The 17,261-nt window shown below is 40.4% G+C and overlaps 1 protein-coding gene across 2 annotated transcripts in view; it reads left to right on the top strand.

The window, feature by feature from the left end:
• The window catches only part of BCAT1 (branched chain amino acid transaminase 1), a 62,729-nt gene that overhangs the window by 23,739 nt on the left and 21,729 nt on the right, over nucleotides 1–17,261 (top strand). Inside the window, exons 3-7 of one of the 2 annotated variants that reach the window (XM_061353619.1) lie at nucleotides 9,171–9,371; nucleotides 10,849–10,905; nucleotides 12,976–13,086; nucleotides 13,987–14,106; nucleotides 16,579–16,742. In XM_061353619.1, coding sequence (XP_061209603.1) covers nucleotides 9,171–9,371; nucleotides 10,849–10,905; nucleotides 12,976–13,086; nucleotides 13,987–14,106; nucleotides 16,579–16,742 — 653 coding nt within the window. The remainder of the gene's footprint in view (nucleotides 1–9,170; nucleotides 9,372–10,848; nucleotides 10,906–12,975; nucleotides 13,087–13,986; nucleotides 14,107–16,578; nucleotides 16,743–17,261) is intronic. The other variant, XM_061353620.1, reaches the window with a different exon arrangement.

The following is a 17,261-nucleotide window of genomic DNA, read 5'->3' on the forward strand; positions in this document are numbered from 1 at the left end:
CTCCTGTGACATGCTAAGGGATGATTTCCCAGCAGTCTGCATGCCATCAGGAACCTACCTATGATGTAGCATTTGAGATATGTGGCAGGTCTCTTCAGTTTTAGCTGAGTGGCAAGTAGTTCTATGTTTCTCTTCAGGTGGGTGATGTCCTTCATATAGCTGCAGGCTTTTAGCAAATAGGTTTTCTAAGCTGTAGTAGGGAAACTGATTGTCTCATTATCCAAAGCTGTAGGATTTGCAAATAACATTAATTGTCTTAAGCAAATAACTGAAGCTTTTAGCCAAGATAAAAAGAAGTTGCTAGGGAAAAAAAAGCCAGGGGGCACTTTGGCTGAGTTGATTTATAGGAAAAAGAAAGTGATGCTTTATCTTCTGTTTAACTAGGAGCTTAAGATAAAGCTGGTGCCTGTAAAAGCACAGAAAATGTACTAGAATTTTGGAAATTCTGTTTAGTTTGTATAATTTTCAGGATTTATTTTTCCCAAGGTGAAGAATTGCTTTTAAAAGGCAGAACTATAGCACCAGCCAATGATTTCCAAAAGAAATGGACTCCAAAACTTTTTAGATCCATAGTGTCCATACCTATTCCCAAGAATTTGTAGTTTTTATCTTCTGTCTACCAGTGTGAGAAGGGAGATAAGAGAAAAAGGCAGGTGTGGTTAACTGAAGGTTTGAAATTATTCCTGTAACTTCAACGTAAAAGATTGTGCCATGAAAACATTCAATATTCCTCAACGTTCTTGACATTCCACATGAAACTATGAATTCAGAATACCTTCATTCTGTAAATCCACTTCCCTACATGGCTACAAGCTTATTAAACTCAGTGTAAGGAGATTTAATTGCAACTGCTCAGGACTTGGACATGTGAGATTATGATTCTATTCTTGGATACTCCACATAATGTGTTTGTGACTGGCCAGGCTACTTAGGTGAAATATTTCCAACTTGTTTGTCTGAAATTTAGGTTGCAGTTCATTTCTTCTTTCAGTATGACTACTTTTTTTTTAGAAGTAGAAATGATGTTTCCCAAACCCAGGACCAGTAGTGTCTCAAGTCTTTGTGGACCAAATTTATAAGTTTTGCTTTAATACAGCATTAATTGAACATGTAAAATACAGGTCCACTGCACAAAAATGTGGTATCAGTTGAATGTCACAGACCTCTCTATTCCAGTTTTCTGTATGAGCCCTCAGCTTGTGTTAGGCTCAAACATTCTTCCAGGCAAACTCTTTCTAAAAATGGAACATTGTGTTTATGCTGTAATGCAGAAATACAGTGGTTGTGAGGCAAGGAGCAGCACAGCATCAGGAATTGCATTAACCAGCCTGTCAGATCTTTCCAGTCTAAAGCCTACGTGTATCTGCACTGCAGACAAGAAGTGCAGTTGCATGTCCAAGGAGGATTATTTTTTTCTATAGCTAACTTGACCAGCAGTAGCAGTGAGCTACAGCAGTGTGGTTTTCAGTCCAGTGCAAGGATTGCATTAAAGCCTGCTCATACTGCTTCCCTCTTTATGCTTTCTTATCATTCAGTTAACCGGAATAGCTCTTAGCAAACAGAAAGATTTTATAGGACCAAATGCAACAAGGTGTTCAGGCTCTGTTCCTATATTTAATAGTTTACCACCGTCCTGGTGGTTTATGATTTAAAAAGATTTTATATGCAAGATGTTTTATATAATTCTTCCATAGATGAGGTATTAGATGACTATTTTTCATAATCTGAAAATACCATCAGCTGGAGTAAAGGAGACAGAACCCATTAAAATAAAACAGCTGCTTTCCTTAAGATTTCCTTAATATCAGGTAGGAGGTTTCCTTGGGATCTGTAGGAACCCCATTTCTTCTTCTTTAACTTTTAGAAATATACATCTTCTGAAACTTGTGTCAGTGGAGAATAGACTAATGAGTAAGGGATGAAACACCTGTCCTGCGCCCCCCCACCAACCCCAACACCACAACACCACCTCAAAACCTTTACTAATCCATTTAATTTTCCTGAAACAGTAGAAATGTACGAGGCTATAAAGATTCAGATATTTTGCCTCCCTTACAATCCAAATTCCTATAAAGCCACAGGAAGGGTCTTGATTAATGGGCTTTGGATCAAATCAGTGGGAGCTGATTTGAGTGCAGGGTAACATTTCAGCAACATATACAAAAACTCTTAAAATATAGTTAGTTACAACAAAATCAGTGATGATATGCTTTACCTGTGTGCTTTAGTGTTTTGTAGAGCAAGATTGTTTTCCTCAGTGCTTTCTCTAGTCTAGCTGGACTGTATCTTTCCAACATCTTTCTTTTCCTTTTTTTTTTTTTGAGCATCCTGGGAGCTGCAGACTGCATTTTCAGCTCTGCTGCTGCCTTAGGTGCCCTTTTCATTTTCTAAGGCAAGGAGTTTATGTCAGTTCCAACCACTTATCTGTTGTCTTGTCAGAGCAGGTTTACATCACTGCCTATTGCTCCAAATCAAACATTCCTGCATCAGAGCTGGAGCATCCGTCAGGTCAGGGGAAAGGTTAAAGAAGCCAACGTGTTGCTTCTTCCCATTGCTTTCAGAGTGTAGCAGAAGCTAATAATTTGGTTTGAAAAATATTTGGTAAATATCTGTTATGAATAGTTTAGGTTGGATGCCTTGCAGAGGATGGACTAGATGAAAGTCCAGCCATATTTTCTGCTGTTTCCATGGCAGACTCACAGCTGATTCAGACCCTTGACTCCCTTTTGCTTTGTCATTTGTCCTGTGGTCTGTTACCCAGTGTACAGTCAACCTGATGCAATGATTCCAGGCCCTAGTTCAATTACATGTGCTAACATATTCTCAGATGAAGTCCCAGGGAAGCTTTATGTTGAAAGATTTCTGGGTATTCTCCCGGCGTTGAAGAAGATGTTTTGTTATATTTTGTTTCTATTTTTTTTATATTAGGAAAATTAGGGCTTTCTTCCTACTTAAATGTTATTACATCTTGGCACACTTTCCATTCTCAAGCCTCAGGCTTAAGACAGTAATGATGGTAAAAAGATTACAGGATAGCTTACTTTAATGTTACTTTTTATACTTTACAAGCTAGTTAGACATTTCTAAGAATTTATGTAACTCTGTCTTATTCTGAGTGGATAGAACACTTGTTCTTACTATTTCTACTATAGACTTTATTATTGTGAGCAGAACCACACAGGGCTTAGCCCTGTACAGAAAGAGATGTTCTCTGCTCCACAACAGTAGCAGCCTTCTCCAAAGAAGGCGGGGATGGGAAAAGAAATGAACCCAGAGACCTTGGTTTACCCAAGGCCTGTGGAACATAGATCTCTTTTTCACTCAAATAGATGCTGCAATGGTGTCAGCTGATAAGTAGCGGATAGAGCTGAGAGGGAGTAAGTCAGATAAACTAGACAAAAATAACACCTGCTGGAAAAGATGTGCAGTTGGTTTAATCTACTGTAGCAGTATCCAGCATTTTTGTTTCTAAGACAGGGTTTAGGAACAGGGCTTCTTGTAGGAAGTGTTCTACAGGAGTAATTATGTGCAACATACAGAAGCATGAGCCCTGCTGTGTGCTGCTGGGCTGGAATATCTAATGTATGAGCTTCTCCAGGCATCTAAAATCACTGCTCAGGTCAGCAAGAAAATGGGGCAATCCTCTGCCACCTGCAGCTTGACTCTGGAAAGTAAAAGAGCTGAATGATTTATAGGAAAAAAGTGGTAGCTTGCTCTTTGGCTGCAAGGCCAAAGAAAACTTGTTTTAGAGAAGAGAGGAGTTTCAGTTTCCAAAGGTAAATGACCAGTCCACTTTCTTCAGCCTAGTTAGTATCCTCAACTAAGTTCCCCATGACTGCCTTTCTTTGGCAGTGCAGACCTCTTCTCAGTTTGTCATGTAGGAAGAGCCAGGCAGAAGGTGCTGTGAGGCAAAATTTCTCCTCCAGCAGAAAGAATGGCTTCCTGGGATAGATGTGTGTGCTGGGGAGGTCCTGAAAAGCAATGATGAGGACTGAATGGCAGAAAAACAATATCCTTATCCCTGGAATCCTCCTCAAAACCTAGTTTAGTCCTAGCCCAGTTCTCTTCAACTGCCCCAGCTACACTTTGTTACCTTCCCCCCTTATAGTAATTCCTCATGCTCTTTGTAATCAGCCTCCTCAAAATCTGCTCTTCTACTGCAACCACATTTTGCTGTTCACAAATGTAAGGGCAAAACAAGTTACTCAATTTTGCCTACACTTTGTGTCTGTTATTGCATCAAAAGGCCCTGATCTTTATTAGGATATGCTTACAAACTCAGTATAAGTAATGAAAAATAATTGCAGTTGCTTTGTCATCTTGAATGAATCACTTTGACAAGAGGTAGGGGTGGTTACTTATTTCATCAGGGTAGATTGCAGTCAGTCTCACTGAGTGGATGTTGGTATTTTGAGTATCTCTGCTGAAACTTGCTGTTACAATTAAGTAACATGGAAGCTATTTTGCAGCTGAGGCTGTCAGCTCTGTTTTCACTCAAGGAAGTGATAGAAACACTTGGCCCAGCGAAGTGTTCAGAAAAGTTTGGGTATGTCAAGTGAATTACACCTGTTAGAGCTGCTCAACCTATTCCTTATGGTCTAGTAGTTTCACTGCAGTGAAAACAACTGCAACCAAAGATCATTTGGGTAGGTGTTGGTAAAATAAAAATACGCCCTTGCCTTCTGCACCTACCCAAGAGAGCTCTCTAGGGTCAGAAAGGTAGGAATATAGTAATGAGAATAACAGCTTTGGCCAGAAGCTGCTCTCGGCTCCAAAGGTAGTAATGTAGTAATGAGAGTAACAGCTTTGGCCAGAAGCTGCTCTCGGCTCCAAATCTACTTCAGGCTATAGGAAAGGATGGGTAGAATAAGCATTAAACTGACATTTTGGCTAGGGCACCAGAATGTCTTGCTACAGCTTTGGTTAAAATTGACACAGACCAGCATGTCATTTTTAATTTGGGTAGCTCATAATTGAAAAGATCTTATTGATCAAATGATGAATTTCAGTTTCAAGAGGCCACAATGTATCTTCTTTACTTGGTCTGGGTAAAGCTTTGCCCTGGAAAAAGTTGCATTGGAATCAGCAGGCACTTTTCAGAGGAGAGGCTATTAAAAAAAATGCATCTTGTCAAGCCAGTGGCTTTTTACAGGTGCAGTGCTGCTATACAAGCCCTGAAAATCCACAGGATCCAGCTGTCTTTCCCACCACCCCCTTTAGCCTACCATAGGCAGAGCAATCTGGTTATTCCTATTTCTTACTCAGGTGCCCTGGGCTGGGACCTAGGAACATGTATCTTGTACGTACTGTATTGCTGCAACATGGGGAGTTTGCAGGGATGGAACTGTCCTTGTAATTTTACTATAGGAAACAGGGGCCAAATAGCTGCACTCAGTAGACTGTGTGCCACATACTTCTTTCCTTCTTTATCCCCCTTTTTTTGTTCCTGCATTTATCTGGTTTTCTTCCACTTTAATGATTTTACTATTTAGGCAGCAGCATCAGAAGTTGTTTTAAGAGCAAGGTTGGTAAACAAAGCAAGCAAAACACAAACCTAATTGAAAATCACCCTTTGTATTGGCAGTACGAACAGTGGAGATCTGAATGAGTGTTAATGCCAATCCCTAATGCATCTTTAATATGTTACTTTCAGGGCTGGGCAGTTGTTGACAAAGGAAAGAAATAAATTGCTGTTTTATAAAGGTCATAGGTGATACCATGGTAGCACAGCAATAGTTTTTTAATGAGTGATATTAAAGTAGTAGGCATTAATACTTAATCAATATTTCTGGTGTTAGTCACCTGGCCTTGCTCTGCTCTCTTTGTGTGGGTTCTTCTGAGTGTTTGTTTTCCCTCTCGCTGGTGCTGTTTCAACAAAATTCTTGGACAGGTGAGATGTTGTGTAGGAGGTTTTATTGTTCAGGGACCTAGAAGAGGCTGAGTGCAGTACTTCATGCTGCAGACCACACTGTGGGAGAGAGTACTGCAAGGATGGGTTCTCCAATGCTCACTCAGTCCTCTTCTATGGGAAAAAAAGATTGAATGTGTTTCAGCACTTGATGGGACCTTGACATAAAAAGCATTGGGATTCTGAAAGATTCAGGTGATTTTGCACACTGTTAACTTGCACTACTTGTTTCTTGGGGAAAAAAAAAAAGAGGGACAAATGCACAAGGTAATGGGTATGGGGAAAGAGCATAAGAAAGTAATGACCCCCAAAAAATCTTAAATGCATCTCAGGAGACCTTAACAGGATCATAAGGATAAGGAAACTTGCCTTTTTTTTTTTTTGCCTTTTTAATGGTTGTTGCTTTAATGGTCTGTGCAGTTTAGTCTATATTTGAAGTCTTCTGCAAGGTATTCCTACTGTTGTTTGAAAGAAGTGTTGTGGGTCAAGTGTCATACCTGGTGTTGTTGAGTCAGGTCTTTGCAAAATGCCTGAATGAAAGTCAAGTTTCACTAAAAGCTGAAGGAGGTGAGAAACAGCAGGTAGGCTCCTTGTTCAGTGTGTGCAGCTCCAGGAAGCTCTGTGGTCCAGAAACTATTTGCTTTTTTTTCTGGATAATCATCACAGCTACTTGCCTCTGTAGGCTTTCTGCCTTCAAGTCACTCAACCTGAAATCCAGCCCAGTGATTTGTGTTTGTGACTGTAGGAAGTCCCCAGTCCTTGGGGCTGAAAGCTGAACGGTGTGGGCTCCTTCTCTGAGCCATAGGCACTGCTGTGTGACCACCCATCACAGAGGAGTACCCATTTTATTGAACTTGCGGAAGTGAGCATGTGGCCCACCTCTTATCACTAATGAACCAGCATAGGAGTGACTCTGGATCTAGGACCCTCTTTCTGTTAATTAGACTCACATGACAGACACTCTGAACTGTCTCTTGAACTGTCCAATCTGGAGAAATAACTTAGGTGACAAAACTGGGTCAAAGAAAACCCAAATGCTCCCAAGTGAGCATGTTTCTTCACTTGTGGCTGCAGTTTGCTGCTCTTTCTACATCTGCGAGTGGACCTGGGAGAAGAGCCAAGATAAAATCTTTTCAATCCTTAAAGTAAAAGCTATTTGTTAACCCTGATGAGGTTAACAAACTGTTTTGTAGTGCTGCCTTTCCACTAGTGTGTCTCCACAACTGTGGGAGTGAAAAACTGAGGCATAAAAGCAGTAATCAGCACAGTGATGGGAGTTCTAGGGGATGAGACTCCATATGATAGCTCTGGTCCCCAGGCCACTTTATTGTAAAGTTAATTACCTTAATGAAAATCACCTGAGATGAGACATAAGCCATGGCTTCAGGGACAGCTGCTAATATCACTGGCAGTAGGAGTTCTTTAGAAGTTGTGATTCTGTCCAGAGATAAAGCCAAGGATATAACTGCATTCTACATCCTTGCTTAACCCCCATTCACATCCTGCTCCTGCATAAATGTTTTCCTGAGCTGTCTTCCATTGTGGATAATTACAAACACTCCTTTGTGGCTTTTAATTTGATCCACACTCCTGGGGGGGTGGGGGAGTGGGATGGTTGGTTGGTTGTGGTTTTGTGGGGTTTTTTTTGTTTGTTTGGTTGGTTTGGTTTGTGTTTTTGTTGTTTGGTTTTTTGTTTTTTTTTCTTGTTTGTTTGTTTGTTTTCCAAAGTGCATGATAAAAGGCTGTCAGGTAAAACTCATTTTTATTTTCAGGACATCATTAAGTAGTGCTTTTCCCATTGGAGTGTTCATTGTCAGCAAGATAAAGGTTACTCTAAAGAGTTAAGAAGAGTAATTGTTGTTTCATCAAATTATGTATTAGTTCAATCAGGCTAATGCACTTTAATATTTAATCAAGCCCTATAACTGGATAGTTTAAAACAAGCTGTTATCAATTCATGTGTTCCAGCTCTAAGTTAATTTTACACCTAAGCCATTAAGCAAAAAAACCCCAACCAAACCCAACCAACCAAAACCCAAACAAAAATCAACCGACCCATAAAACCAGGCCATTGTACGTTAAAGACATCTTGAAAATCAGGTTGTTTACAGAGACAAGAGTGCATGTGTTCTTTTTCAAAAGCTTGAGACCATTTTTTTTTTATTTTTCAAAATGAGTCTGAGCTGTCACTGGTATCTCTTCCAAAACATGTCTTTTTAGTGCACGTACAGCTGATTTGAACAGTAGTCTGAACTACCTGCATTCCAGTCTACTTTATATGTACCCAACATAAAGAAGTAAGTTCTTACTTGGGTGGGGGTATGTAATAAGGGTCAGTGCTTTCTGAGTCATGTTAGGAAGGGAAATGGACCTTTGAATATGATTCTTTGTTGAATTCTTTCTTGCTTCTGACCAGCAGTTTAAATGCTCAGATGGTACAGAAAGAGAATGGAGAGTGTGGATTGAAACTCTGCCCCCTTCATCGCCCTTTCTAGTTGTTTAGCCCCTATCTGTGTATAAAAGGGAGTGACCTGCAAGTAATCCTGCTTTCCTTCTTCCCCTGCTGTTCTTTAGGCTGATTCACACCATATGAGCTACCATAAAGAAAATTAACTCTCTCCCAGCCAAAACCAGTACAAAAATCCCTATTTTGCATTTCTGGAGCTAGTCCTAGCTTGTAAGATAAAGTCTCTACAGTTTATCATGCAAGGAAACATTTAACCTTCTTTGCTAATGGAACCTTTCTAAGAAAATATGGATGTGAATGAACAAGCTGGTGTGACCCAAGTAATCTGCTGACTGCAGGCTCTGATCTCTCACATTGGTGTTATGGATTGAAGGCAAATCAGCATAATGTATCTAGTTAGCTGTGAGAGGGATTAATTTCTGATGATCAGTTTATGTTCTGAGATACAGCAATTGAGCATTTCTGGACCTTGTACGCATATGTTAATCTGAGTGTCCAAGAAATTTTCATCTGCTGATTTTCTGGTTTTACACTTTGTACTGCTTCCTCCACTTAACGGTTCTTCAAAATATGCCAAGTACTTCTGGTATAAGCAGCACTGTGTATATGTGTGCATACACAGTATGAGGACTTTGCCAGCTACTTAGAGGTTAGCTGCCTTTAAGCATTCTGTTATTAAATGTCCTCACGGATAAAATATCACATTTGTCCATGTTCACTAATGGAGAATAACTTTTAAATCAGTCTGAGTTGATCATTTTTATACACTTCATTTTTGTCTTCATATTCTTTCAGGCTTCAGACTTGATTATCACCCCAGCTACGACTTTGAAGGAAAAACCAGACCCCAATGGTTTGGTGTTTGGAACTGTGTTCACTGATAATATGCTGATAATTGAATGGTCCTTGGCTTCAGGATGGGAGAAACCTTATATTAAGCCACTTGAGAACCTTTCATTGCATCCAGCTTCCTCATCTCTGCATTATGCTGTAGAAGTGAGTAATGAATTATTTGGAAACTGTTCTGTTTCATTAGCTTTTGAAACCATACCTTTGTAATACATGGACTGTTACTGTCTGCAGTTCATTAGTACTGAGTTACATTTTGTTTTGATAGCTGATGTCCTTCCAGAATAATTCCATTGTTTACAAGATTATATTTATGTTAGTATAACTCAGAAGGAACTCTGACCTGTGGATTCCAGTTCACTTAACTTTCTAGACCAGTGAAGGTGACCCTTTCTTCATCAGGGGCTGTAGTGCTAGGACAAGGGATAACGGGGTTAAACTTAAGCGGGGGAATTTCAGATAAGATATAAGGAAGAAGCTCTCTAATGTAAGGGTAGTGAGGCACTGGAACAGGTTGCCCAAAAAAATGATAAATGCTCCATCCCTGGCAGCGTTCAAGGCCATGCTGGACAGAGCCTTGGGTAACATGGTCTAGTGGGAGGCATCACTGCCGTGGGGTTGGAACTAGATGACCTTAAGGTCTTTTCCAACCCAAACCATTCTGTTATTCTGTAATGCTTGTGTGATGACAAATTCATTTGAAAAAGTGTTCTAGTTCACTGACAGTTACTATCCAGTTACTGTAACTTAATGAAGCACTGGATAAAACTCTGAAATTCCAAGAGTAACTTTAATTTGGAGACTGAACATGCACTTTGTGAGAGCCTATTTCAAGCTGTTTTAAAGGTTCATATCTTGGATTGCAGAACAGACTAGATAGATATTTGTTTTCAACTCCAGGCAATTCTGACGAGCTCCAAACTAGATCTGATTTATTCAGCATATACAAGTGCATTTAAGCAGAAAACATAGAGCAAGGAAGTTTGGAAAGTGAAATGTTAAGTTGGAAACCAGCGTGGTTAACAGTTTCCTTGCTTAGCTGCTTACTGGCTAAAGCTGGCTTTTGTGTTTCCAGAGCAGCTTCGGCTATACTCACATTTGTGTGAAAGCCTCAGCAGGGCACATATGGTGAAATGGAAAACTGTTTCTCCTCCCACTTCTGGGTAGGTGGGAGTGTCTCCACTGAAGTTAGTGGAGTTGCTTATGCTTCTTTTATTATTTCTTTGTCCATTTCTTCTCTTCTTTTTTTTTTTTTTTTTTTTAAACTACTAGCATAAAGGAAGGATCAAGCTTTTCAGCTTTTCCTTGCTTGTTGTCCTTGAGCTCCTGCCTTCACCATTTTTTGTTGTTGCTGTTTTTTCCTCATCTAGTCACTGGGCCTCCAAAGGTCCTCTGTAAATTACAACAGGCCCCTGTGACTAATGCTGCAGCTCTTGATCTGCCCAAGAATTAAGAAACCACGCTGGAGTCCTGGATCTATATTTCACTCTTAGTAGCATATTGCTTTAATGCTCAGCCTCTGGCCTAGTCTGAAGTTATTGCTAATATGAATATGCTCTTCTTTTTTTTTTTTCCCCCTCCATATTTTTATTCTTTTACCCTTATTGCATCACGATTCCTCTAGCCAAGAGGACAGACAGAGGAGAATCTGGTGCCAATGCTGTGGCTCAATGAATACACAGTGGGTATAATAAACATGATGAATTTGGCATTCCCTCCCCTTTCTCCTTGCCCTCCATGATGCTGTGTGGTAGTCTGGATCTGCAGAACTCCAGATCCTGTGATGTACAGATGTCAGATAATACTGTTTGCACACCACTGCAGCAACCAGCCATCAAGCAACCACAGCAGTTGCTTTAATTCATGTGAGCATTTCTGGAACACATCACTGTCTCCCTTTTGAATGAGTGAAAGGTTTTACTGAGCTCTGGAAAGTTAAGTATTTCTCTTTGGAGAAAAAGATTTAACAGCTTGAGAAGGCTTTGTGTTTCAGTAATGATGTGATTCTTACTTCTCTCAAACCATTGATCAGATCTTAGTAGCAACATTCCTTTCTTTTCCCTCTCATTAAAAATTCTGTGAGTGTGTTGGGGAGAAGGGTGGGGGGAAACAACTGTTCTGTGATAAGATAGTAGCATTATAGCACTGTGGTATTAGCTAGTAACTGGCTCAATAAAAATCATATCAAAGTATCACCATATAACCAGCTGTGCCACCCTTTATTAAAAATGTTTCTTATAGCTACAACATCTGTCCCAGGAACTGTTTCTTTTTCAAAACTGCACACAAACCTTTTAATAAGGTTGGTATTGCCATAGGAATAAGATAAATTTTGAAGGCAAAATGTTCTGGGTTCTAATTCTGGTTCTGCTACATAGTTAGCATATAGCCAAAGGAATATTGTTGGGATTCCTGCAACCCAGTTACAAACCAGTTAAAATTTGTCATGTGGAAGGACCTAGCTCTATCATGGGACCTCACAAAACTTTTCTAGACATTGCAATTCATTGATCCTTCTGGGGAAATGTTACAGAATTTAATAATAATCAAACCTTGAGTATTCTACTAAAATTACTTACACACAAATGCAAGATTCTTTTTTTCCAAATATAAAACCCCTGCATATGTAGACTTCAACTGCAAAAAAATGTACTTCCAGACATTTTGTGTGGAGCAGTCAGGAGGAGAAGTCTGAGGAGACTGAAAGAAGTGATGCAGTTAAATTCATAGAACTTGTACTGAAATTTAATGTACAAAGAAATGCTTTAAAAGATAAATTCTAAAATTCTTGTCTATTTACATGAGTGATCCTTTAATACTTAATCTAAATACCTGTATATATTTATATATTGATGTGAGCTTACATAATAAATAGGTTTTTAAATTTAATTTTATATAATTATGTATACAAAATTGTTGTTTACTGACTATAACTAGAAATTACCAATCTGTAACTGAAAATAACTGTGGATATTTTGTGGGTATATTGTTTGCTGTGCTTAGGAGATGCTGTAGAACATTCTGCTGGTAGGGCACTGATAGAATAATGGTTTTGGTAATTCGATTGTCAACACCAGTCATCTGGATTGTGCAGTTTGATGGGATAGCTATAGCTAATTTAAGTTTCCTGTTAAGTATAGGCGAAACATTTTCATGCATTCTCCCTCTAGTGTAAGGCTGATGCCTCTGTCTCTCATGCTAGTTAAACCCCTTTCCACAGCATAGGGTTGTATGGGGGAACTAAGCGACCAAGATTTTGCTGCAACTACAACAAGAACTGCAACAGAGTTCCCTTAATTGCCTCATTCCATGCTTCCTACCAAAATGAATTTTTGACAGAGCCATAAAAATGTTTAACATATATAATTAAATTCTATGGATCTTTCCCTTAAGGGAGAATACTGATTTAGCTCAGCCTTATGTATCAGTCAGGATGTGAGTGAATAGTTAATTGAAACACATGCTACAAATTTTAATTGCTGTAACCAAGTTGTGAAAAAAATGGTTGTTGTTAAGTCCTCTGACAGATAAAGATTTATCTGAAGCATAGGCAGGTCACCTTTGCAATATAAATGTCATAAAACTACCTCAAAGGAGTATGTTCCAACCATTAACTAGTTGGCACTTACGCCTTGAGTACTGTGTAGTTCTTTGATTTCCAAAGCATGTTTGTTGCTTTTGCACAGATCATCAGGAGATAAAATGTCTCAATTATTATTTGCTTTCTTTTTCCTCCTTTTTGGTTTGGTAGTTGTTTGAAGGAATGAAAGCTTACCGAGGAGTGGATGGCAAAATCCGCCTGTTCCGGCCAACCCTCAACATGGAGAGGATGGCACGATCAGCAAGACGAGCAACTCTGCCGGTATGTAGTTAAGGCATCATGTTCTTCTTAAGTCAGAGCATATTTTCATTTTCAAAATGCAAATTTCTGAAACTTTACAGTATTGTAACGTTTATCAAACACTCTAACTCTTGAATAGTTCAGTTAAACTCTGTTACAGAGAACTTACTCAGTGAACCGTTCAAAATACATTTTTCCTTTAAATCACCACAGTATTTTGCTTTCTTCATTGTCTCTCTACTGCTTCAAATGTACACAGTCTAGTTCTGAGGGATAAGAGCTGTTCTGCAGATATTTGCATGCAGAGAGCTGATCAAGTTGTTCTGGCACTAATGTTCTTCCTTTTCTTCTTTCTACTTCAGTTAAGTCCTTCAGCCTCTGAGTGCCTTCCGTTTTGGCCACGCTAGCAACTTAATGTGGCTTTTAACAAGTGGATATTGACCCGTGAATCTCCTCCCATGCTTATTAGCTTTATTACTGTAAAAAAAATGCAATTTCATGAAACTGGGGGACTTGATGGGTCCCTCAGTTTTATAACACAAATCACTCTTTCTGTGGAAGAGGTGGTGGCATAGCTTGCAGTGTGCTAAAATGAAGGTGCTGGGTGCACAGGCTGTTCTTTCCATGTGCTTTGGAGGCAAGAGTCAGTGGCTCCTTTTTGCTATCTTAGAAGGATACTTTGTTGCAGATGAATGCATCCAGGATACTGCAAGAGAAGGCACAGTAGCAAAAACCATGGGAATTTTGAATTCTGTGAGAAATGAAGTCCAGGAAGATAGTGTAGTCCCATGAACCTCTATGGGCTGTCTCTGTTACTTACCCTGATGAAGTGTTCCTCTTAGCATATGGATCTATAAAGACCACAGAGTGTTTAGGCTGTATTTCTCCATTTGCTTTTCACCCTTTGCTCTTCCTTCCCAGCATTTTGACCAGAATGAGCTTCTAGAGTGCATCCGGAAGCTTGTGGAAGTGGAAAAGGAGTGGGTCCCATACTCAACCACTGCCAGCCTTTACATCCGTCCTACCTTAATTGGAACTGAGGTAAAAACCATTTCTCTTTCCTCTCATAAATTTTGGGTACTTAAGCATAAAGGAAAAGCTTCCATCCATAAAGGGAAATATACAGCAGTCACTAGACAACAGTATTACAGTTCAGGGGCAAATCGGTTTTATGTTTTTACTTCCAGGTTAGTCATCTGCAGGTCTACTTTGCAAATTTATGTTGACCACACCACCACCTAGTGGACATATTGGTTTAGGTCTCAGAAAGTAAACTATTAACTGTTCTGAGTGGCAACGGCAAAATCTAGATTAACTTTGGGTTTGTACTAGAAGGACAGTTATTTGTCACACGGTAACGTATGCCTTTAAAATACTAATAATCTAAAGAAATTGTGAGGGAACAGAAATTTGTTGTGTAATTTTGTGATTTCAATTTGTATTTCCATCCTTACTTCAATGAGGAGATTTTGGAAGATTCTACGCAGTAAATTAAGATGGCCTTTCTGAGAGACACTCTTAACAGAACAAAAAACAATCTCTTGTGTCAGTTTATTCTTGAACCCAGATAAACTCAACCTTGCACGAGACTCCTTAGCAACTAGGTATTACCGAGTTTCACATGAGTGTGAGTCAAGCCTATAGTATTTATGAAGGGAATTAGAAATAGGGAGATCATTTTAATTAAAACTTTAAGATTAGTGTTTTTTCACTGTGGTAAGAGAGAAGCCTATAATGGTAGAGCATAGAACAAGAAAGATAAAGAATGTATGGTTTCCCAACTAGGCCAGTTACTCTTCTGCAGTATCCACATCTGTAAGTAGGCACCATACATGGCTTCACTAAGAGGAAATCCTGCCTGAACAATTTGGTGGCCCTCTATGATGGGGCTAAGGAACTGACGGACAGGGGTAGAGCAGTTGACGTCATCTATCTGGACTTGTGTAAAGCGTTTGACGCTGTCCCACATGACATCCTTGTCTCTAAATTGGAGAGACATCAAATTGATAGGTGGACCACTCAGTGGATAAAGAACTGGCTGGATGGCCGCACGCAAAGAGTTGTGGTCAGTGGCTCAATACCCAGCTGGAGACCAGTAACGAGTGGTGTCCCTAAGGGACTGGTGTTGGGACGGGTCTTGTTCAACATCTTTGTTGGTGACATGCACAGTGGGATTGAGTGCACCCTCACGAAGTTTGCCGATGACACCAAGCTGTGTGGTTTGGTTGACATGCTGGAGTGAAGGAATGCCATCCAAAGGGACCTTGACACGCTTGTGAGGTGGGCTGATGCCAGCCTCATGAAGGTTAACCATGCCAAGTGCAAGGTCCTACCCCTGGGTCGGAGCAATCGCAGGCACAGCTACAGACTGGGCAGAGAAGAGATTCAGAGCAGCCCTGTGGAGAAGTATGAGAAACTTAACATGAGCTGGCAGTGTGTGCTTGCAGCCCAGAAAGCCAACCGCAACCTGGGCTGCATCAAAAAGAGTGTGACCAGCAGGTAGAAGGAGGTGATCCTGCCCCTCTACCCTGCTCTCCTGAGACCTCACTTGGAATATTGTGTGCAGTCCTCAACATAAAAAGGACATGGAGCTGTTGGAACAAGTCCAGAGGAGGGCCCCGAGGATGATTGGGGGCTGGAGCACCTCCCATATGAAGATAGGCTGCGAAAGTTGGGGCTGTTCAGCCTGGAGAAGAGAAGGCTGCGTGGAGACCTCATAGCAGCCCTCCAGTATCTGAAGGGGGCCTATAAGGATGCTAGGGGGGACTCTTCGTTAGGACTGTAGTGACAGGACAAGGGGTAACAGGTTAAAACTTCAACAGGAGAAATTTAGATTGGATATAAGGAGGAGGTTCTTTCCTGTTAGGGAGGTGAGGCACTGGAATGGGTTGCCCAGGGAAGTTGTGAATGCTCCATCCCTGGCGGTGTTCAAGGCCAGGCTGGACAGAGCCTTGGGTGATATGGTTTAGTGTGAGCTGTCTCTTCCCATGGCAGGGGGGTTGGAACTAGTTGATCTTATGTCCTTTCCAACCCTAACTATTCTTCATACACGAGGTGCTCCAGTCCCCTGATCATCCCTGTGGCCCTCCTCTGGACTTGTTCCAACAGCTTCATGTTCTTCTTATGCTCAGGACACCAGAACTGTGCACAGTACTTCAAGTGTGAGGCCTCACAAGAGCAGAGTAGAGGATCAGGATCACCTCCTTCGACGTGCTGGTCACACTCCTTTTAATGCAGCCCACGATACGGTTTGCTTCACAAATACTTGTGAAGGTTAGAATAATATAAATGAAGCAGCCGTAAATAAATGGTGACAGTATATAAAATTAGGGTAGTACATTGCTCTCGTTAGGGGGGAAGTTGTATAAATATTTTGTCTTCTTTGCATCACTTTGCATTGTCCTGGTAAAAGCACTCTTGTGCTGCAGTTCATCTGAAAGCAGTGTTCAAAAGCTAATTGTGTAGTATCTGATGTTAGTTAGTTTTAATTATTTTTACATTTCCTTTTTTCAGCCTTCCCTTGGAGTGAAGAAGCCAACTAAAGCCCTACTGTATGTCATACTGAGCCCTGTGGGCCCTTACTTTGCAAGTGGAAGCTTTAATCCCATATCCTTATGGGCAGATCCAAAATATGTAAGAGCCTGGAAAGGAGGAACGGGGGACTGCAAACTAGGAGCGTAAGAAAACATAATTCTACATCTTCTACATAGCTTACAGAGGAGGTTTGGTTTTTAGTGAAGTATCTAATCCAGCAGAAATGGAGGTATTAAATGTAGCAGTGAAACAAACAATTTAACACAGATTTCAAAATTGTACTTCACAAATATTATGTATACAATTCAGTTGCATATTTTTATTTGCATATTACAGTCAAGTGGATCACTTGCAGAGATAATTTTGCAGCATCTCAGGCTGAGATACTAGACCTGGAAGGTGTCCATGTAATATTTTGGCTGTTCCCCCTGCAGAAGTTGACACTAGAGATATGACTGCTGTGATGCAGCATTCAGTGTAGTAGCCTTCTGCCAACTGGGCAGTGAGCGGCATTGACTGCTGAGCTCCTCCTTTGGCAGGCTGTCCCAACAAGCCATCTGCAGTTAACTAGGGGAGTACAGGTGTTTAAAGAAAAGCATGGGACAATTACCTGCATCGACTTGCCCATCATCTGGCAGTTTTCTGCTGAACTAGGCCAAAGC

Source organism: Neopsephotus bourkii, unplaced genomic scaffold, assembly GCF_033783945.1.
Source record: "Neopsephotus bourkii isolate Nb327-2 ecotype Australia unplaced genomic scaffold, CSIRO-AGI_Nbou_v1 NB_690, whole genome shotgun sequence".
Classification (NCBI taxonomy): Eukaryota; Metazoa; Chordata; class Aves; order Psittaciformes; family Psittacidae; genus Neopsephotus; species Neopsephotus bourkii.